At 38.4% G+C, this 22,587-nt stretch overlaps 1 protein-coding gene across 2 annotated transcripts in view; it reads right to left on the bottom strand.

Moving 5' to 3' along the window:
• Positions 1-63: 63 nt before the first annotated feature.
• The window catches only part of itga4 (integrin alpha 4), a 27,461-nt gene continuing 4,937 nt past the window's right edge, over positions 64-22,587 (bottom strand). For both annotated transcript variants that reach the window (XM_020609463.1, XM_020609464.1), the window contains 24 exons: positions 21,321-21,388; positions 20,883-21,015; positions 18,188-18,273; positions 17,911-17,973; positions 17,691-17,831; positions 16,888-16,996; positions 14,991-15,085; positions 14,106-14,196; positions 13,946-13,991; positions 13,481-13,635; positions 13,123-13,277; positions 12,853-13,005; positions 11,460-11,536; positions 10,599-10,740; positions 9,811-9,912; positions 8,939-9,015; positions 8,523-8,612; positions 8,155-8,242; positions 6,680-6,787; positions 5,766-5,891; positions 5,244-5,369; positions 3,959-4,057; positions 3,367-3,486; positions 64-3,197 (listed from right to left, as the gene is read on the bottom strand). In XM_020609463.1, coding sequence (XP_020465119.1) covers positions 3,099-3,197; positions 3,367-3,486; positions 3,959-4,057; positions 5,244-5,369; positions 5,766-5,891; positions 6,680-6,787; positions 8,155-8,242; positions 8,523-8,612; positions 8,939-9,015; positions 9,811-9,912; positions 10,599-10,740; positions 11,460-11,536; positions 12,853-13,005; positions 13,123-13,277; positions 13,481-13,635; positions 13,946-13,991; positions 14,106-14,196; positions 14,991-15,085; positions 16,888-16,996; positions 17,691-17,831; positions 17,911-17,973; positions 18,188-18,273; positions 20,883-21,015; positions 21,321-21,388 — 2,549 coding nt within the window. In that variant the 3' untranslated portion in view covers positions 64-3,098. The remainder of the gene's footprint in view (positions 3,198-3,366; positions 3,487-3,958; positions 4,058-5,243; positions 5,370-5,765; positions 5,892-6,679; positions 6,788-8,154; positions 8,243-8,522; positions 8,613-8,938; positions 9,016-9,810; positions 9,913-10,598; positions 10,741-11,459; positions 11,537-12,852; positions 13,006-13,122; positions 13,278-13,480; positions 13,636-13,945; positions 13,992-14,105; positions 14,197-14,990; positions 15,086-16,887; positions 16,997-17,690; positions 17,832-17,910; positions 17,974-18,187; positions 18,274-20,882; positions 21,016-21,320; positions 21,389-22,587) is intronic.

Here is a 22,587-nt window from a genome sequence, read left to right on the forward strand (position 1 = left end):
TTAATTTCATTTTTGCTGCTTTTTTTTTTATCATAATTTTGTTTTATTTTGTCCAGTTTCTGGTTCTGGAACCACAAGACAAATATTTATCATGAAATTGCCAACAATCTAATATATATAAGAAATAAATGGTGGAAATAAAAGATTAATTGACATGGAAATACTAAGATGAATCTGTAGCTTAATTTAAATTGTACACAAGTTAAATCTAAATCTGACACTGTGAGGAAAAGAAGCATAGGTACAGTTACTGATTATTGTGTTAATATTGTCTGTATGTATGCTGATGATAGTCGAGCAGTTTTTGATGCTGGAGCCAATCCCAGCCAGCATCGGGCGAAAGGCGGGGGACACCCTGGACAGGTCTATAACAGGACTGTTTGTACTAAATATTGATGTTTTTATGGAGAAGCTTTTTAAGATGTTTCTAAAAATGTAAATAACTGAGTCACAATTGTTTTCAGGGTGAGAAGAAACAAATACAAGTCGTTTTAAATAGAAAATCTTTGACTTTAATAGAATAGTATGGTTAAAAGCAGTGAGACCCTCCAGTGCGGAACAACTTTAAACAAAAACTGCAACAAATTAAAATATTTAAGACATCTCTGTGTAATGTGCATCTCTACTAAACAGATAAACAGAAGGGAGGCAGGTAGCTGTTTAAATGTCTGCATTCACAGAATACAGTACACAGTTAAAAAAAATGCTTCTGGATACTTGTAATACCTTAAACACTTTTTAAATGCTGATTTTCAAGTAGTGTTCTTTATTATTAAGCCCTGTGGGTTTAACCCTCCTGTTATGTTGCGGGTCAAATTGACCCACGAACATAACTGCTTTAATGTGTTGCAGCTTGTGTCTCCTACTGTGCCTTCACAATAGCTTAGAACCAGGTGACCAAAAACTTACACCTGGGTTAATTTGTCATATAATCTGGAAAAGCATTCTATAAATAAAGTGTGTTCCCATAACATTCATGTGGGTATGTCTAAAAAAAATACCAAAAACCATTCATGCCTTACTTGGTGTCACATGATTTGCTCCTAGGAGGGTTGTGGAAGAGAAGCACCTACAGACGGGCAACCTTTCTTGGGTCGTGTTCACGAGGCCCTGCCCGGAAGTACATTGTTCTTAATTTTTCCTGCACACACCAAAACAGTTTCCTGTTTTTCTGGTACGTATCCCTGAACTGGTTCCTGACAGTGGAGGTTAACAGCTGCACAGCAGACTAAACAAGTAAACAACAGATCAGAAAAAAAGTGTGAAGTCGCAAAGATGGTGTCAAGGCCCGGTCAGGCCAGAAAGTGGCACAGCGACATTTATCCGCACATCCTCAAGATGTTTTCTTTGGAAGCTTGTTGACACAGTGGCAGCTTTACATTCAACTAATTATGCTTCCTTCTATGCCCCATAAATGAACTAAGGACCATGAACTAAGAATGTCTAACCCCTTAAATGCATCTAAGCAGTGCTCTAGGCAATGAAGTGTATCCTAAGTTTTTAAGGACAGCAGCATGAATCTGTTTGTTTGGTTCAGGTTGTTGTGGAAACACCTTTACTGTAATACTCATACTACATGATTTGTACTGTAGAAAAGACAAAATACCTGTGGAAACAGGAACCACAGCTGAAATCATGAAAACATTCTTGGCAACTTAATTTTTTCATATTAAAAAAGGTTTTTCTTTTTTACTTCCACCAAGGAGGTTATGCTTTTTACACTTGTTTGTTGGTTTGCCCACAGCATAACTCGAAAAGTAATTCATTGATTTTGATTATATTTTGAACAGTACAGTAGGGTGTGGACCATGGAACGATCCATTACATTTTGGTGGTGATCTGGGACATCATGTCGATCCACAAATTTTTAAAATGGCATTATGGGGAAACTGAGCTGCTTCGACAGAGGTTTGCATTCTCTGAGTGCTGTCTACTTAAGTCTGTTTCATTGTGTATTCAGTAGTTGATTAAATAACTGCAAATAGAAGCCAGTCAGGAACATGCTATTACTCCTCAGTCACAAAAGCTCTTAGCACTTATTTCCTCTGTACTGGGCTGTTTATTCACCCCTGGCATTTTGCTCTCAAGATTGTACATCAATTAATTTAATTCCATAAATGCACAAGTGCTTCTGTCTCTGTTAAACCAGTTCCCTTTTGTGGAGCAGTTTATTCTCCAGCAGAGAAGATTGTATAAAACTGGATGATGCACAACTAATAAGCTACAACAGCTTTAGCACTGAAACTGTTTGTTCCTTAAAGGTCAACACTGTGTCTATTGGTCAACAAGTTTACAAACATTACACTCAACGCAAATAATTTATGTGGGTTTACTTCGCCCCTGTGAGCAAATCCACATGTGAAATTTTGCTATTTACAACTGCTGTGACCGGGCCTTTAGAGAGACAAAGTCCAAAAGGGGACAAAGAAGCAAGGAAAGGACAAAACACGATGATTATGTCCATTTTCTCTCTTCACTCCATGCACCAGCACATCCCAGCATCTGATGTGTGCAAGAGTCAATGGGCCAACACAGTGTGAGTCTGCTCAGTGTATGTGTGTGTGTCAGCAGGTTAACAAAAATACAGAAAAATATACACTGACAAAAAAGGAGATTTTCCAGAGACTTATGAGCCAATCAGAGGCCAAGTTTCTATCCCCTGAGATCAAAGGTCTCCATAAGTTATTTCCTTTGGTTTGTTTTCTCTTAAGAGTCAAAATAGAGGTCATCAGCAAGAGTGTCATGATTCCAGGAAGCTCTGAGGACTTCTAATTGGTCCAGATGTGACTGTTTCAGGTTTACCTCCCTTTGTATTATCCATCCATCCATCGCTGCACTCTTTGTCAAGTCTTCAAGCTCGTCTATAAAGGTTGCGGTCAGATTCAGGTGGAGTTCACTTAAGACGTCATCATGTGCCACACTCACAGGTTTGTACTGAAACCAGCAAGGATGACTTCAAACTTCTGACAGTCTGGACAGATGCCATTGGTTGATGATGTTCACCATCCACCAGCACTCACTGTAGGTCTCATTAAAACAGTCAAGATGTGAACTCCACCTTATAGTCAGGGGGTCATGGTCATAGATTACCATCAGGATTAGGAAGTGCTCTCCCTTTTGTCGTTTCTAGGAACATAGTCCCAGCTGTCTCGGTTGGACTCCTGCTTCTTCTGGAAGCTCCTCTTAAAGAAACCAGCCTTAGAGACAGGTGGACAGAGGGTAAGATAGAGAGTTATGTTGTTATCTTTGTGTAATTTATCCATACATTATATATCCATATATTAGTACGCTTATATTCTAATCATTAAATGTCATCAAATCAAAGATATTTTTTATCAGAAGTGTTTGCTAAAAAAAGTTAATTACCTTCCACAGACACCAGATGAGAGCAGCCAGGATCATGAGACCCAAAACTAAACTGACAACGATGATAAAGACCTTAACTGTTGTTGAAGGTTTCTGGGTGAAAAGAGCTTCCACCACCACCTACAAATGCACCACATACAATGATTATTACTAACATCCTGAGTATACTTGCAGCAGTTTACTGTCACATTAACATTTAACAATGCCAATAAGGCTTTCATGGCGCACTTCAGTGAGTTGTCTCTAACACAGCATTGTATTTAATAAGCTTATGTGCTTTTATTAATGTAAAATCTTTGCAGTAGATTAAAAAAGTAAAGTATTTCACTCTGAAGTGTTGTGGAGTCAGAGTATAAAGTAACATCATGGAAATTTTCAAGTACCTCAAAACAGTGCTCAAGGACAGTATTTGAGTATACTTTCCACCACTGCTAGTTGCTCCATTTTTATTGTCTGTTACAGAAATTTATTTCCAGGATGTTTCTCGATGAAAAGAGAGCTGATGATGATGATGCAGTGTGAGCCTGATTAACCATCAGCTCCAACAACAGTGTGAACACAGATGACTTTGATTGGCTGCAGGGTGTTTTACCTGTGCTATAGGTTGTTCCTGGATGAGGATGGTGTGAGGATCTTCTCTGGGAGATGAAATCATCGCTGTGCTCTCCAAAATCATGACACTATGTCGACCCTGACACCAAGACATGCAGACAGACACCAGGTTTTTTTTTTTAAATGTTTCTCTGAATGTGAACAGTCTGATTATGTTTCAGTAGATAAACCTCTGTGGATGATCAGGAGAGAACAAGCACATTTCAGTGTTGTAGAGCTGTTAATGCATGTAGCCCCTCTCAAACATGGATCCTTTATGTTAAACTCATGGTAGTCTCGTGAAAAAAGCACCCTGATAATCTTGAAATGAATATTCAGCAAAATACTTTAGATATATATACAGCCTATGAGCGTAGAAGAATTAACTTAACATCTTGTCATTCAATGACTGTGCACTTGTCAGACATTGTAAAAAAAACAGCAGAATAACAATAAATGATGAAAATGGGGTGTGAAAATGCATGTAAAAATGCGCCCCCGCTTCTCATATTGAGAAGCGGGGGCGCACGAGTGTCCCTCGTGCTCACAGCAGTCATTATCAGAAACACAACCTGTGAGAGAACAGGAAAATCATCTTCCTTTGATGTTCTAACAATTCAGTGCTGTTCACACACTGTGCAGCGCTTTCTGTAAATGTCCTCTCACATCAGAATAAAGCTGCAAAGGAACATTCATTTGTGACTTGAGAAAAGCTGCAGTACAAGACATGATCACATGATCAACAAAAGAGCAAGTGTACTATATTTATCAGTCTGTCTACAGACTGATAAATATATTGCTCTTGCATTTAGAAAGACTTAATTGGCAAGATATGGATTAACCACTGCCATCAGTGCTTGTGTATTCCATCTTAGATTTTCTTACTTGTAATTTTATATTGTTTTTATGTGCAAAGATATGCTATATTTTTGATATTTGTATTTGAAAAGTAGCTTGCTTCAAATTGTGCCTTGGTGAATAATTATTTTTAAATGAAGTGAAACTCAACACTTCTAGAAGCTTTTTAATCTTAAAACAAATCTGTAAAGAGGCTGCATGAGGTGTTGCAGTAGAGACACTGACTATCAATCAACTTAGGCAGATTTTAACTTAGTTTTGATCTGTGTTAATCACTGTCTCATCGTTTCTTCACAACCTGCGTAGTGAGAACAGCATGTTAACAGAGAATCGGTTCCAATCCTGTCAGTGTCTACACAGGCTTACTATTGCTGAGCTCTTCTGCAGAGCTGATTCAGTCTGAGTAAAAACAATAGCCTGTGTGTTACCGGAGCTTGCAGCAGTACAGCAGGGTTCAGTCTGATCTCCAGTTGGATGGTGGCATCTCTCCCTGCCTCCAGGGTACCCAAACGACACACCAACTGCTCACACAGATCATCCTTACGGCCACAAAACTGCACACACACAGAAAAACACTGAAGCTCCTACACTGAAACTGTAATCAGGGTGGTGGAGTGATGATGATTCACTCCAACTTCAGCATATCAGGTTCTCAGCCACTAAGTTTTAGCCACGCTACCCTGGCTTTAGGAATAACAAGTTCTGTTCAACAAAATATCCCAACAACTGTTAGATAAATTGGAATCGGATCAATGGTCCTCAATCCTGTTCAAATCAAATCTCTGGCTATGTGCTCACTGTCAGAACAGTCAGATCAGAATTCATGCAGTTTGTTTAATGGCTCGCTCCTGTTTCAGTTTGACAGTTATTGTGAGGGCATTTTGACTGGTCCTGCAATTTTAAAAGACTGTTTGAAGGTTAAGGTTGGAATTAAGTTTTGGTGTGTGTACCAGTCTGCGGGTGGTGGTGGAGGAGAAGAAGAAGACGAGTTGTTTAATGATGGAAGCCTGAGGGATGTCACAGTCATCAGTGACTGAAACAGTTGTGTCACTGACTGAACACACACCATGAGACGACTGTGAAGAGAGAGAGAATTATTTATATACATTATAAATATATATACTCTATTACCACTTATGCTTTTAACTCATTAAAGTATTCCAGTACCACTACTACTGTTACCACAACTACTCCTGTACTTTTATTGCCAATGCTAATACAACTTCAACCATTGCTACAATCATGACCCAGTCAGCAACCACCATGACTGAGTGTTCAAGCCAGTGGACAGGTTTCATAAATAACTGCCATAAACCCAAAACCTATGTGAATCTTAGGCCTGGTTGTTACATGTCAACACCTTCTGTGCTACTGAGTATCCATAGGCATAGTGCACATCAAAAACCTTTAAGTTCCTTAATGTCTCGACTAATTCTTGGTCTTAATTCCTGCTTTAAATACTTTTTTTCCGTTTTAAATTATTTTATTTACTCAAAGCTCTTGTAGGGCTACTCATTATTACACAACATTTAACATTTGGCTTCTTTTGTTAAATGAAAAAAGTTATTTAAGAGTTGTTCCATTCAGAAATTAAAGCTTAATAAGAGATATATAGGAACATGTTTGCACTCATTACAAGTATCAAACAGCCTATCACACTCAGCCATGGTTTTTGCAGGTTGCTTTTCCCACCTCACCTCCAGCCCTTTTTACCCTCTGGCTCTAGTAACTGATACTCAGACACCAAAAAATGAAATGTCTCTTCAGAAACCTATGAGAAGCCACACAGATACTACTAACAAATTTTATTCTGACTCTGGTTCTTTCTCTGCTAAAACTGGTGCTGCTGCTGTATTAGACGTACCTGCCAGTCAACCACCTGCAGCAGTCTGTGTTGGTAAGGTGCGAGGATCTTCGGTAATGCGATGTTAACCACAGTGTCCACTGACCTGCTGGGACCAGAGTTTAACACCTGCAGACAGACAGAACAACAGATATGTGAGTCAACCTTCAGACAAAATCGAGACAAATGTTCACCCCCACCAAACCCAGGATGACTATTATTGTCTTGGACACTGAGTTAGCTACAGCTTGAGCCTTGTTTTGTAACCTTGCTTACATATTTGCACATTGACACAATTAAAAGGCATGCAGAATTAGCTAATAGGTGTTACTTTTTCCAGTGTACCCCTGGTTGTACAGGCAACTATCACTGGATTACTTTCATACTGAAACAGACTTAAAACATGATTCTCAGGCAAGTTCTGGCATTAAAAAGATTAAAAGGAGCACCTTTTGCATCATTTCTAAGTGGATGTATAGATGTTTACTTTAGATAAATAGTGTAAGTAATACTAAATATAAAACTAGGTGCATCATTTCTCTGTGCTCAATTTTGACTGAGTTATAACTCAGCAAAGAAGTAGCTTAAGTACCTTAACTGCATCCATGGCTGTGTCACAGCCACTGTTGCAGCTTCATCTGTTGACTGTGTTGATAATCAGGTCAAATCAGAGGCCAAGTACTTCTCTAAGTAAATAAATAAGTAGCAAATAACTTCCCAGGCTGCCACCACAAGCTGTGTGGTGGCAGCTGATCCTGTTGTGCTGCAACATAAATAGGAGTGTGGGGAAAACTGCACAAGCACTTTCAGTGGGCCTTAGAGGTTTTGGCAAATCACCAGAAAACTCAGAAAGTGGAGAAAGGACCTTGTCAGGCTGTTTTAGTAGCAAAGGAGAACCACTGACCTGTACTGGGTGTTTAATATAGCAGAAGATGTGTTCAGGCAGACCATGAAGCATTGTCCATGCTGGCTCACTCTCACAATTTAGCGAGACACTTAATGTGACTTTCTGACTATGGCAAGTCAAAATGTCTGCCGTGAAGGTCTACTCTCCAGTGGCACAAATTTACACATTCAAGTTCACTAAAGTTCAATGAGAAATGATTGCGTAAGTTTACTTCCTCTGTGAATGTATCCGCTCTAATGAACTGACTGTTTTAACTGTTGGTGTGATCAGGCCTTAAGTGCGTTATCATCTTATCGCAGCACATTTAGGGAGGAAATTAACATCACCCTGAGTTGCATGCATATTTTACACAACTAAATTTGGTTTTGCTGTTACTACCATGCTTGTTTGATATTTAATGCTTTTAATGTGAAGCACTTTGTAGCTCTTCAAAGTGCAGTCACCCCAGTTAGTGCTGCCTAGAGCAAATTTATGGCTGTTCAGACCCAATCACATCTTTCCATTGACTTTGCATGTGATTGTGCTGTGTTCACATTTTGATTTTGTTTGAACACACCTAAAGAAACATCTGAACCAGAGTGACATTCACCTTGTATGTATAGTTGAATCTTTCAGTGTAGCAGTCAACTGGATTTGAGTCTTCATCTCCAAATATAAAAGAGGTGGGAGTCACAAAACTGCAAACAGACAGACATAGAAGAGTTTTAGCTGCAGCAGCTGCAATATTAATAGCAACATCTTTTAATGAAAACTTTTATTGGACAGCATATGCTGAGTTTACTTCAGTATTTTCATTTTGATGATCTTTTATCTTACATCACAGGAAATTAGATTTATCATAAAATTTTATTATTTTAATTTGCTGCCTTGTGTAAAACAAGTTATCTATAAATAAATAATGTATTATTATTTACTTTAAGAAAGAGAACAATACTGTAGTAATGTTTGCTGACCCACCCATGGATGTTGACACTGACACCATATTTGAGATGTAGAGGGAGACTGATGGAGTTGTCATGGAGATATTCCTCACTCTCATAGTTATCACTGAAGGGAAAACAACTGATTACTTCATGTAACTGCACCCAACTGTTTGTGTTCTCAGTTTGCACATGTATAATTGCACATTCATGTTTGCGCCTGTATAATTGCACATTCATTGCTAACTGTTGCACATACAGCTGATGTAGCGTATATTCTTATATTTTTATTATATTTTTCACTTGCTGTTTTTTTTTAAGTGCCTTTATTTTGTATTATTACTTATCCATTTTATATTTATACTTTATATTGTTTGGCATTCATTGTGGATAGCAAAGGAAGAATTTCAGTTTTTGGGGGCTTTCGGAAACCCTGGGGAGGAGGGACCTTACCTGCTGGTGTTGACATGGATGTCAATGTTACCAGGTGTGCTGTTCTGGCTAACGTCCAATAGGAAGTTGATATTCAGCTACACGAAACAGGAAAACATTAGTAACTGAACATTCACATTTTAATCTGAATGGACTGCCTTGAAATATGGTTCAGAAATTTGCATCTTTCTCTGGATGAATTCAAATCTTTTTAACGATTCTCTGAAGTGTAAAACTAGAATTACCACCTCCACCAACCGGTCAAGTTGCAGTTTACATGCATGTCTGCCCAGACTCATACAATATATTTAGAGAAGACTGAGGGAATTTAAGAAATGATATTAAGTGGGGGTTTTTTTTGGCAAAATAGAAATTATCACTATAATGAGATGTGATTCTAGTGAAGAATTTCCAGTGAGAAACATACAGTATGTCTTCACTTATAGACTAGTATTACATAGGAGTACAGAGGACTGATAGGGAGCTTTGTCATTGTCCCTCAGTCCAAATGGGTGTTTTTTCAAACAAATTCCCTCAAGGTGTTCCTGAGATATTGTGCTCCCAAGAATATGATGGACAGACAGACAACCCAAAAATATAATGCCTCTGGCCACAGCTGTTGCAGGTACTGAGGCATAAAAATACCTTCAAAACTTATTCCCAATTTCTCATCAGCCTCTCATGTACTTTGTACTAATTAGCTACTATACGCATGCTAACAACTAAGATGCCAACTATGACATTACCTTTTAAACATCTGGATATTAGTGTGCTTACGATCAAAGAACCACTGTAAGAGTGGGGCCTCATAGAGGGCTAGCACTGCTGTAGACTCTTATTCTTGTTACAAGACATTTCCAGTAGCTGTGTGTAACTGATTGGCTGAGGCTTACCTGGGCAAGGCCTGGGAGGAGGAGGCTGGTAACGCGGCAGTCAACAACCACCATCGTACTGTTGACTTCCTGCGTGACATCACAACTGACCATGTTGTCCTCCTGCAAAACCAACAGCACACAGGCAGTTTGTTATGTGTACATAGTTTAATGAGTAATTCGTTGTTAAAGTTTCCTTACAATTTTCAGTAATTATCTCTCTTTGTAGTCATTTTTATTGTTTGTGTTAGAGTCTGCCATTCTCGTACTGGATTAAAACTACCTTCAATACACAAGGGATTCACATGAGCTGTAGTATGTTACTGCTAATGTAAACAAAACATGTTGTACAGCTGCTGCTTCACAAAAACATTCAACTGGTGAAACACAGAGTGGCTTTTATTGTGGAACAGTCACAGGAAACACAATGTGTTTGTCATTGAGGTTATTGCTGTGACCATCATAAAAAGCATCTCGAAAACAAGACAACCATTTTCTATCATTTGAAATATTTCAAGGGGTAATGGAATAAGAAAAAGCAACAAGACATCTCAAAGTGTCTCATGGCATGACAAAAAAAAGTCGTTGACTGACATCTTTGTTAAATCAAGACCAGTTTGTTTGGCTGCACTGAAAAATAGGCTGCTCTTCTTTTGTATTGCTGATAAAGTAGCTACGCGACATTTTTTGTAGTATAAATACACAGTTGCCGTCACAAGCGTTATTGAATCAACCAGAATTAGAATTTTAAGGATTATAGCTTTACAATCATTTCCTCAAGCAGTCCCATCAGCATGACATTAACTCACGTTCTGCAGTACTTTAATGTAGTGGATGTTGTTAGGGAAATGGAGTGTCAGCCGTGGCAGGAAAGCGTCATCTCCAGAGTTCAGCAGCAAGGTTTTCAACATGATTGTCTGTCCAGAGCCTAGAGCAAAGTACTGCTGCTGACTGAGGACAAACAACAAGAACACTGAGGTTCTAGTCAGAACCAACTTCTTCCACAAAACAAACATCTCCCCAATAAGAAAATGAAAAATTCTGATACTATGTCTTATATGCTATGATATGCTAATTCACTTTCTTGTCAAGAGTGAGATGTCAAGATCAATATCACTCTCTCTGCCCGTTACGAAACTGTAGCCAAGAGTTGGTTAGCTTAGTTTAGCATTAAGACCAGAAGCAGGATTAACAGATAACCTGTTTAAGGCTATAGGCTAACTCTGCCTAACTCCAGCTCCATACTCAACACACAAAGATGAGATTAATATTGATAAATATCAATAAGAATATTTCACAAAAAAGTGAAGGGGCTGTTTTAATTACATTGTGATCTACTGTTCATATATTGACATTGTGCTAGAACCAAGAGAAATGCAACCCTGCTGAGTGATGTTGTTTGAAAGGAATCTTCCTGTTTTGTGTTAGCCTCTGTCAGGGAAATAACATTTTTAGTTTTAGAAAACTGAATAACCATTGTTGGATTTTCTTGTGCAAAAAACACAATTGAAGAGAAGTCAACATTACTATGACCTATGTGTCACTTAGTGTATGTTCTAGCTGTATTAATAAATTACAATACTGCTGTTGTTTCAGTCTATTGCTCTCTGTCTCTTTTCTTCCAATTCATACACAACTTCCTGCTGTGTATGTTATGTGTGTGTTCTTACTGTGGCAGCAACAGTTCAGCTGACAGCTGCATGTTGGTCGAACAGTTCACCAGAGAACAGGAACGAGCAAACCAAGTCTGACAGAGAGAAAGAGGCAGCAAGTTTACAGATGACATCTATTACTATAATAATGAACTGACACCATTACAGATGACTTCTGTGACCTCTGACCCCTGAGCTCGGTCTTCCAGATGATGAATAATGTCTTGATGACTAGCTCCAGCTGTAAAATCCTACAGGCTACCTCTTAACTCTGCTTTGATTTTATGAGTCAGTGGGGCATTGGACACAGGATGAGCTGAGCTAACTGATGTTGGTTAATGAGCTGCAGCTGTAAACACATTTGGGTTAGCAGGAAGTCACTATTAGTGTGTGTGTGTGTGTATGTGTGGGGTGGATCTGAAATCAGATTAGCAGTTTCCTTCCCTTGTTATCCAAGTTATCACATTAGTCTTAGTTAAAGGAACAGTGTTGCCAACTTTTGCATTAGATTTGGTGGCTTTAAAACCCTTATAGCAACTTTTTTCCCACCACAAAATGCAAAATGACAAATCTGGCTAGAAATTAAGTCCTCCTGCTTAAATAAAATTGTTCAGGGAATTCCCTCTCTATTTTTATTCCTGTGATGTTACTTGACCATTTAAGTTATATGTTTTGTCAGAATACAAAAAAAACTTATAAGAGTGAGTTAATTCAGGAGTCAGGATCCTCTCTGTTATACAATCTAAACAACAACCTTCATAAAAAGTGGGATAAAAGTCAAATTTGTTGACCTTTGACCCAAGTTGCACTGATCTCTTATTAAAGATGGAGGTCAAAATACCAGTCTATACAATAAGTGTGTCTATACAACAACAAATCATGAATATCGAGACTAAACAAAGCATATGAAATATTATTTAAGATTCTGCTTCTAGGTTTGTTACAAAGACACAGTTTGTATGTTCTACGTCTTTCAAAACGTCACATTATCTAATAATCAGAATAGATTATAAACCAGTAAATGATTTGAAGCTTGGGGTTTTCAAAGTGTTATTTGCCAGACTTCTCCACTCATCCAAAAATCCTGTGCAGAGCAAAGAAGCAAGCAATTTGTGTTTCTGTTATAATGTGAATATTTGTGAGACTTAACCCTTTTCACAACTTGTTAGTACTAACTACTTTAGTTATCTGCTACTGTTCAGCCAATTATTCTGTCAAGCTGTTGGTACTGACTCTTTGTCCTCTAGTTAATCTAAGAAATTATAGGTAACAGAGGTCTTAAGGCCTTGTACAAAGATTCAATCAGTTATACTTTAGTAGTTGTAACTGTGACTGGTATTAGCACTAACCTGTGCCTGGTTGGGTTAACCTAGATGGTAGCTAAGTAGTTGTTGTTAACACTGGTCAGTACCTGATTGGTGACGGTGTTCTGGGTTCCTACGCCCTGCTGCAGAATGGGTTTTAATGGAGGGAACTTTTTGTGAGGCGCTCTGTGTGTGTTTGTTTCTCTGAGACTATAGGAAAGCTCAAACTGAACCGGAGTAAAAATGTCCTTCACATCTTTCTGTAGGTGGAAGAGACAGACACAGAGAAGAAAAACTTTTTTAGTATCACTACAGTTATTAAAGTTAGTCAATTTTTTTCCACTGTATGTTTTTGCATATGTGTGCAAGTGTGTTACCCTTTGGTAAGCCACATGTGTTCTACAATTTTGCTGGCCATGTTGTGCTTTCACATGCCCCCTTGTGCTATTGGATGACCCATTGCCGTGGAAATAGAAACGGTGAGGAAAGGATGGTTTATGGAGGAGGTCAGAGGTCAAATTATATTCAAGGTCTGAAAAAGAGATGAGAAAAAAATCTTAGATATCAGTAGATAAGTTGTTCATTCTTAAGTACGATCTAACTGACCACCACCTAAATCAGAGTGGGACAAAGAAAACTGTCAGATGGGTTCGAAATCAGCAGGTTGGGTCTAAAATGATAAACTAGCAAACTGGACCTAGAGTCTTATATACCAAATAGTTGCATTTACAGTACCTATAACTCCTTTGAACTGCTTGGACCTGACACTGAAGCACACAGTGACATTGAAGCACACAGTTGGAGTTCTGTGCTCCTGACACAGCGCCACCTGCTGGTCAATCTGCTCAGGCAGAGTCAAAAACGCCTTCACCTGAACCACCGGACGGGCCCTACAGCACACAGTGAAATAATTACAACATGCTGACTGGACTGAACTGCAGCCATATCATTCTTTGTTGACAGTTTTTGTATCTCGATTGAAAACAGTAAGTGGATTTTATTATTTACGTTCATAATCTGGAACATATTTTCCCTCAAAGCAAAACATTTTAAAGAAGCCGAATATATTAAGATCCTACTTCCCCTGCAGAATAATTTACTTCCAAATCAGCTTTAGCTCTTTACACTTCTGTGAATGGAGGCAGAGCTACAACTGGAACATTTCTAGTTCCTGAACAGAAAGTTTCAGTGGAGTTTTACCTGAGAACCACAGCTGAATCTGAGAGGAATGCACCAACTGCCACATCTGCAGAGACAGAAAGAGATTAACCTGGTTTAGAGGACACCTAATGAGAACCCGCATGTTAAATATGGCAAATTGTGTGATGAAGGAAATGGCTTTTGTAAGAGTTTGGGTTACCCTGATAGCCGTTATCATCAATGTCAATGCCAGTGCTCAGTGACTGGCCAAACATCCTGAGGGTACGACCCAGTGTGGATCCAGTAATCCTCTAAAAACACACACCATGTTAGATATCAAAAAACCAAAGTGTAGTGCTTAGGCACAAATTTCAGGTGTTTGTACCCAAGTATTTCCATTGTGTGGCAATTTATACTTCTACTCTAAAACATTTGAACGATTGTACTTTTTAATCTACTACATTCATTTGACAACTTTGGTTACATTACAATTTCAGATTTTACATACAGTAAAAAGCATATGAAAAAATGTCCAATATAAAATTTGAGCTGATTAATCACTTAGTTGATTATTTAATAAAAAAAAAAAACATTCAGCAATTGTTTCGAATATTGATTAAACATTTCTTATTCTTCTGAACGGTCTTCTTATTGACTCTACAGTAAGTAGAATAATTTTGACATGTAAAGGTGTCACTGGTCAACTTTGGGTAATTGTGATAGCAGTTCTCTTTATGTCTTTACATTTTACAAACCAATCAATCAATCAATCGTGTATAGCCTCAGGCTCTATTAGTCTTCCATACTGTACATTATATTATACAACAGGTCAAATATTTGGTAAAATGTAGGAAGCAGCAGATATCAATCTACAACACATTCCCAGTTCTGGTGTGGACAAGAAGTTGAACACACTAAAAAAATGGAGTTGGAGCACTTCCTTGATGGTCATGAAGAGATCAAAGGAAACATCGTTCCCATTAAAAAATATGAAACTTATAAAATAATCCTATGATTCCCCAGCATGAGTAGTAGTAATAGTACAAGTAGTAAATTGATATTACTGTGATACACAGGTCTTCTGTATTAGTATTGGAGTTTGTACCTGAGATGGAGTTGGTGAGATGCCCTCCTTCCTGCCATTGTAGATGTAGACAGCTCCTTTTAGGTCGTCTTCATGTGGGGCACCAACCGCCACATCTACAAGCACACAAATGCTAATATAACTGTCTCCTATATTCTCCTAAACAAAGTCAGGGAAATAAGGCTGCATTCATAGTAAAAGTAGTATAAATCATTAAGATGAGTCAATGAGCTTTTTATGTTAAGGTATTTGCAAGGACTCTTGCTCTCTCTATTCAATAACCCATTAACCTACTGTCAACCTTTAGCCTACAAATTGTTTTCCTTCCTTCCAGGCAGCCATTGGTTTATCCTGATGTTCCTATACGTCTTTCACCCAGGCTTGAAGCTTGCTGCAGATCTAACTGTTTAGTTACCTACAGTATAAACTATATGCTGTAGGTCTTGCAGCTATTTTATTTTTAAGAGACAAATTCCAATTTAGATCTTTTTTTGACAAAAAATTGATGGCAATCCATGTAATGGTTGATGGGGTATTTCAGCCTCAACCAAAATGGCAGACCAACCAGCCGATGTTGTTGTCCACTGGACCCATGCCACCAGCATGGCTTAAGAAAAAAATATCTAAGTAATTAGAAAATGTAAAGACCTTCTGTTTGGTCTGGACTTTTGACCTCAGGATGTAAGTGTCCATGGTTTAGTGCATAAACATGAGAAAACACCAGTGTGGTCCTTTAATATTTAACCGGAGTCTTTTGAAGATGTGAAGGTCTGAAAGTCAAGCAGTTTTTTCCTACAAAGAGCGAGGTACTAGAACACACACAAACACACATCGCTGACCCTTTTATCTAGCTGTGGCAGATTAGAAGGCAGGTTCAGCTACAGTTTGTCATTACAGTTTTAATGAACTTAATAACACACTCCACCCCTCATTCACACACACACAGAGCCTGAAAAGCCTAGATATAAAATATCACTGAATATTAATGTATTTTAAGCCAATAATATATTTTTTAAGGATCCTCCCTCTCTTCTTATTACACTAATGTCAAGTATAGCTAAAAAAAAAAAAAAAAAAAAACACCTACTGCAGAGGCACCAATATGTTTTGGGTGTGTTTCTGATGTTTTTGCAGCAATGGTCATGAAAGTATTGTAGTAGCATTAGTAGTACTGTAGAGTAATTTATGAGGTAGTACATCTGAGTGTGGGTCTGTCAAGAGTTTTCTTTTATCAAAGGGAGTTTGTCCCCTCTACTGTTACCAAGTACTTGCTCGGGGTGGATCTGTTACGTTTTTCTTTTCTCTGTAATACTGTAAGGTCTAGACATTACCATGTAAAGTGCCCAGAGATGATTGTTGTTGTGTATTGGCATGATACAAATAAAACAGAACTGAACAGAATCTGGCTCAACAGGGAAAGAGCATTGCTGATGTCGCCTTGAGCATTGAAGTGAACCCCCACCTAATCAACTGGAGCTGCTCAGCGGGTAGATGAAGACAGTATTACTGCTACTATGACTACTACTGAAGCAGTAATGGTAGAGCAAGCTCTATAAGTAACATTGGTGACAGTACTATCAGAAATAGTACCAGAAGAAGTAGTTTTTGGAGGAGATATTAACAATAACAGATGTATGAGAGGCAGTATCTGCAGTGATATTAGCAGCAGCAATAGTAACAGCAGTACAATACTAGTAGAAGGAGCAGTAGTAATATTCACAGTAGTAGACGTAGTTATTGATCAGTTTGGAAGAACTGGGAGTATTTTGCAGTATTTAATAGCACAGCAGCAGTAACAGTTATAGTACTGTACTGGCAGTGGGATTATCAGCAGTAATACTAGTAGTTTAAGTAGAATCAGCAGAAGCTGTATAGCAGCAAAATAATTTGCAGTGGCATAAGCAGGTGTGATTGTTACCATGGTAACCGTCATCATCCAGGTCTCCCAGGTCAGCGATGGTCTGTCCAAACCGGGCAGCGTATGCGTTGCTGCCATTCAGCTGGAACTCCGCCTCCAAAAGCTTCGCCTGAGACAGAGTCATTTTGTGAGGAAACAGAAGACAAAACTGGATCACAGAAAGTTTTTTCACTGAAGACATTTTGAAAAACACAGGTGTAAATAATTAAATAATGATGGCTCAGTTCCATTTAGACATCATTAGTTATTAGTAAAACTTACCTTTCCTGCAGTGTCAACTTATCTGCTGCGATAAGGCCTCTTTCAAACTACATGTTAATAACAAGCTGGTTTTTACAATATAGTAGATTCAAACTGGAACAAATATCTTTAGTGTTAGGAACTGCAATGTCTTGATTTGCTTGTACTGATTGGTGTGTTCAACTGCACAATATGCCCCACTAAACTGTCAGGCAAAGAGGGAAGATCACATTGAGAGTTAAATAGCGCAGACTTTATTCCCTGCTGACTAAAAATGCTTATTTTACTATGATGAATGATGAAGAAAATTATCAAATCCTCACATTTAAGAAACTAGAACCAACAAATGTTTTGGCATTTTTGCTTCAGAATGGTTAAAATGATAATTAGACAAAATAACTGCAGATGAATGTTCTGTCAATAGACTGCTGTCCTAATGCTGAGTATTCTATGCCATTAGTATGTGGTATGAAACTGGGACTCAGCAACACACAGCCAAACCTGATCCCACTGTTGGCCACTGGTTTGTGATACAATAGTTGGGAGTGTGTGCATGTGCTCACCTGCCCCTGGTTGATATACACATGGACTCGACCCTCCTCCCTGGCGATGCCCGTTGCCATGGGAGCACCAACTAACAAGTCTGACAAACCGTCAGCATTCAGATCCACCACGCATACACTGGAGCCAAAGTAAGATCCCAGCTACACAAACGCACAAAAAGAAAACCATATGTTTTCCTTTGTCTTGGACGGAGGATGCTTATGCTAAGTAGTGTCTTACCTGTCTTCCGGAGACTTCAGAGACAACTCGCAGCATGGTGTTTTCTACTGTGAAGATGAAGACCTGCACATCACAAAGACACACACACCTCAACCATCACAGCTACATAACACAGCACACAATATCAACCCTAAAAGTCACAACCTCATTAAGAGGAAGTCAGGTTGAGACTAACTGTCTTGACATTGTAAAAATGCCTACAATTCAAATTAGTCCAGAAGTCCAAACAGATTTTCGGTAGTTTTAACAAACAAACAGACAAGTGAAGCGGTCCCACCTTGCCCTTCTGGTTGTATTGAGGAGCTCCGCCCACCACCTCCACACTACCAGGACTGAGGAAGTGACCGGCTCCAACAGAGTAACCTGAACAGCAGGTAATGGAAAAAATGGAATATAGTCAAAAATCTAATACAAGTACTTGAACACTGAAAAAAGTACAATTCTGATCTATTTGCTTAATTGTTTCCATTTTATATTGCTTTCTACATCACTGTGCTTTTTACCAAACTGTATTTATTTGATAACCAGTCACTAGTTACTTTTCAGATTAAGAGTTTACATAGATATGAGTTTATAAAACACAGCACATTGTTAAAGATTCCCAATATTATTAACGCACGACCCCTTAGAGTCTAGTTGGACCATTGTCTTATCTGCACCAGGACAACTCTGCAGTTTGAAAACACAGTTTTTTCAGAACATCAAACTGAAAATAACTAATTAAGAGTTGATACTCCAAGAAAAGAATGTAAATTAATGTCAAGTCCCCACAAGGGATCAAAGCTTTCAGTGATGTTACTTCCTGTTTGTTAGTGTGGCTTCCATATATAGTGAGTTGAAATGTTTTACATACACACTGTAGACAACACACACTAAAAGCCTATGTTTAATCACAACTCAGCAGACGATATTTTGCAGTCTGAACTGCTGTCAGTCTTATTATTATTACATGTTTTTGTGTCTTTTCTGACATGTTTTCTTCCAAACAGGACCTCCAGCTGAAGAGCATCAACTCAGCTTCCTGTTTAGCTTGTTCAGCACAGGGATGAAAAAGAACCTCAGTTTTACAAACAAGGTTTCTGTAGGGTTCACCATTTCAAATTTAACATGTTGTAATGCCAAAGAGAATGCAATTGACTACCTGTTTCACAGTCTTACTGGTTAATATATATACAGTAAAAGCATTATAAAAATCTAGTGAGGACAATATGGCTTAGAATTATTTATTTCTACATCCCATTGTTTAGTATACAATCATTCTTAATAATATAATTAAATTAATGCAACCTGGATAAAATAAAATGAATGGCTGGATTAGCCAATTAAAAGTTACTAATTTATTTAGCTTTTTGATAAAAATCAGCACTTGCTCACTTTGAGCTGATGAGCTCCTGAGTTACTGTAGCGGCCAGTTGTGACTGTGTTAGCTACAGGTCTGATGGTGCTGACTGCGGCACATTCCACTAACAACACAATTCCACTTTTATGTTAGAGATGTGTAATGTCTACTGATACAATAAACATATTAAAAAAAAACTTTCAGAAATCTGCAGATAACATGTCCAGAACAAAGAGTCAGGTAGAGAGAAAGTATCATAATACAGCAACTTCACCGTGGGATGATGCAGCTGCATCTAAAAATATTTTCTGAAAGGTCAGAAATACCACTGAAACTGAGATAAGTAGCACATGCACAGTAAGACAAACCATGTTCTCTCAGTCCTTTCACTGCACCATCATCCTGCCAAAAACCCCAATCAAAAAACTCTTCAAGCTACAGCTTTTTTGAGCCCTCATGTTATTTTTCAACAGCAGTGGCAATAATTATATATAGATATGAGCCATGAGCGACAGCAACCATTCAAATCATTCTAGCGCAACGTGAATGGTTTTTCACAGTACAGCATGATAAAAGATGTTTACTTTCCTGTTCCTCCTTGAACTATTGGATTATTTTACTATTACCAGAGAAAGCTGGTGACAAGCATCCCTTTGCACCAAGGCTGATGCAAGTTTTACACTATATCAGCAATATAGTATATGACGCAGAAAATACTTTAGAACTCAGACATTTTCCAGAAGTAATATTGCTTCATCTCATTGCAGCAGGTTTCCAAAAATAATACAGTCAGCAATGTTACAATTTCCATGTCTGAAAGGCTCCAACATAAAAAAATAAATCACATTTGAACCTGGCTCAATTCAGCCGTTTCCACTTTGTAACAAGCTACATCAGGCCTATGGAAAAATACTGATACACTTCAAATATGACAGTTTTGGTTGAAACTATGGTCAAGTCAAGGGTACAAATGTGATTGCAGACTACATCCCAACTGTCTTGTTCATCTCGGCTTTATGCAGATATCACACCTTATCTACACAGGAAGTATAGTACAAAGGAAGCATTCAGCTACAAAACTGCTGTGAGCTCATTGTTTTTTGCAAAGCCCAGTGCACGATCACTGTAGTTACATCTGTGTGTCTAAAGAAGGAAAACATTAAGACTAAAAGATGCTTCTGGTCACAGCTGTACTGAATAAAACTGAAGCATATCTGGACAACTAAAACCTGAATCCTGTGTAGACAGTGTCAGAGTTGACCTGTATATCAGCCACTGCAACAAAGTTAAAGACGGGATTTTTCATGCCACACCGCACGCATGGATAAGGGAATATTTCTATCTCGATAAATTACCAGTTTTCTATGTTAGTAGATAAATACTGTTTCAGTCAGCTGTATTGTAGCAGATCTCAGTACTCAGTACAGTATGTAAAGTGAACTTGAATTCACAGGCAGAGAGTGTCTACTGCTGGTAGGAATGCTTCTACCATTAGTAGCATGTGTATCATTCCCTAGGTAGTTGTGTTTAGGAGGCAGTAGTAGTAGCTAGACAGTACCTGTATGTAGCTGTAGCACCATAATAGTAGCAGTAGTGGCTACAGTGTAAATATAGCAACAAATGCATCATTTACCCAGGTAACTTCCAAAGCCGACAGCTCCAGCGTCATCATCCAGGTACACCGACATCCCTCTGCTGGACATGTTGAAGACCAGAACTGAACCTGTCCAATAAGACGTCCCTGGAGCCCCCATGATGATCAGATCCTGAGGGAAAGACACAGATTGAAGAGTTTTTATGACATAATATGACCAATATCTCTATTAAAGCTTTATTATATTTTTTTCCTATAGGTGACATATCTCCAAGCACTACAAAATAATAATGTCTGTAGTGTGCATTGCTTTACAATGGAAGTTGTGAGTTTTCATTTTAGACACAGGTAGGTGACAAGTCTTGTTCTCTTTTCTAAAATGGGATGTCTTAATTTCTACATTTTGACAGCACATAGAGTAACAAGAAAAGATAAAATAAATAAACAGGATCTTAAAGGTGTTTGTTGTTCACTGACCTCTGTCATGAAGTTAGAAATACCAGCCTGACATGATCCATAATCCTCACCAAACTTCCTCTGGTGGTCTGAAACAGACAGACAGACATGTTGGGAGGTGATGGTAAACAAACAAACAAAATAAAACCCAAATGTTTTCCTCCTGCAGATGAACAGCTGCTTGTTTAACACAAATGTACAAACAATGCAAACTGCAAAATTACAAATACATTTTAAAAATAGGTGCATGTCTGAACTTTCCAGGAACTGCAGTGAGGTCTCATTTCCAGTCATTAAGCATCTTGATACTGACACACTGTGTAAAATAGCTATCGCTAATATTTTTTATAAATAGCATATCAAATGACATCGGAAGGTGCCATTTGTAGTGATGAATGTACAGAATAAGCATCTTATTCTGCAGTTCCCCTCTGCTCTACAGAACAGCTCAGTGTTCAACTGTCCGGTGAACAAATGTACTGTTTTGCTCCACTAACTGCTATCACAGCATCATTTTCAAATGCTGCTGGCTAACATTACTCCTTTAAGAGAAAGAGCTCTAGAAACACTGTACACTGTCTGCTCAGCAACAAAACAACAGAGATACAACATTATGGTCTAGCTACTGAACACAGAGGAGCATTTAGTAGCTAAAGAGCCTGTGCCTCCAGACACAGACTTTCTTTCATAAATTTGTAGGCTCAAGCTCTGATGACATCACTATAACACCATCAGGGTTATTTTCTTAGTCTTGTCCAGAGCCACAGTTTACTCCCATGATGAAGAAACTGACCTTTATGTCTGAAATTGATGGTTTCTCTTTCATAATGATAAGGAGACATCTAGCTAAGCTTTCAGAGACTGGGGATACCTTTCCTTCAGACTTTGCTCGACGACAGGCCAAAACTCTGTACAATACTTGTAATACTTGTGAGACCATATTTACTAGCCTCTGAAGTTGTGATGTGATCCAACGAAAAGCCACCAGTTTTTCGAATACGTGAATCAAAGTTAGGCGTCACCCCCTTCCTGAAAATCTGACTCAGCATTTGAAACTTGGGCACAGTGACTACTTCCCCACAGTTTCATGGACACATAATCAGGAGAACTTTATATCTTTGCCTGGAGCAGCTGTTTGAACATGTAGTAACAGTTCCACAGTTAACCAGTGAGCCTGCACATTGATTCCATTTTAACAAAGATTCAAATACATTGCAATCTTTTGAAAAGTACAAATGGAAGTTAAAAGTTTAATATACAGTAGGTCAACCTCATCATCAGTGAGTCG

Source organism: Monopterus albus, unplaced genomic scaffold (genome assembly GCF_001952655.1).
Source record: "Monopterus albus unplaced genomic scaffold, M_albus_1.0 scaffold99.1, whole genome shotgun sequence".
Taxonomy (NCBI): domain Eukaryota; kingdom Metazoa; phylum Chordata; class Actinopteri; order Synbranchiformes; family Synbranchidae; genus Monopterus; species Monopterus albus.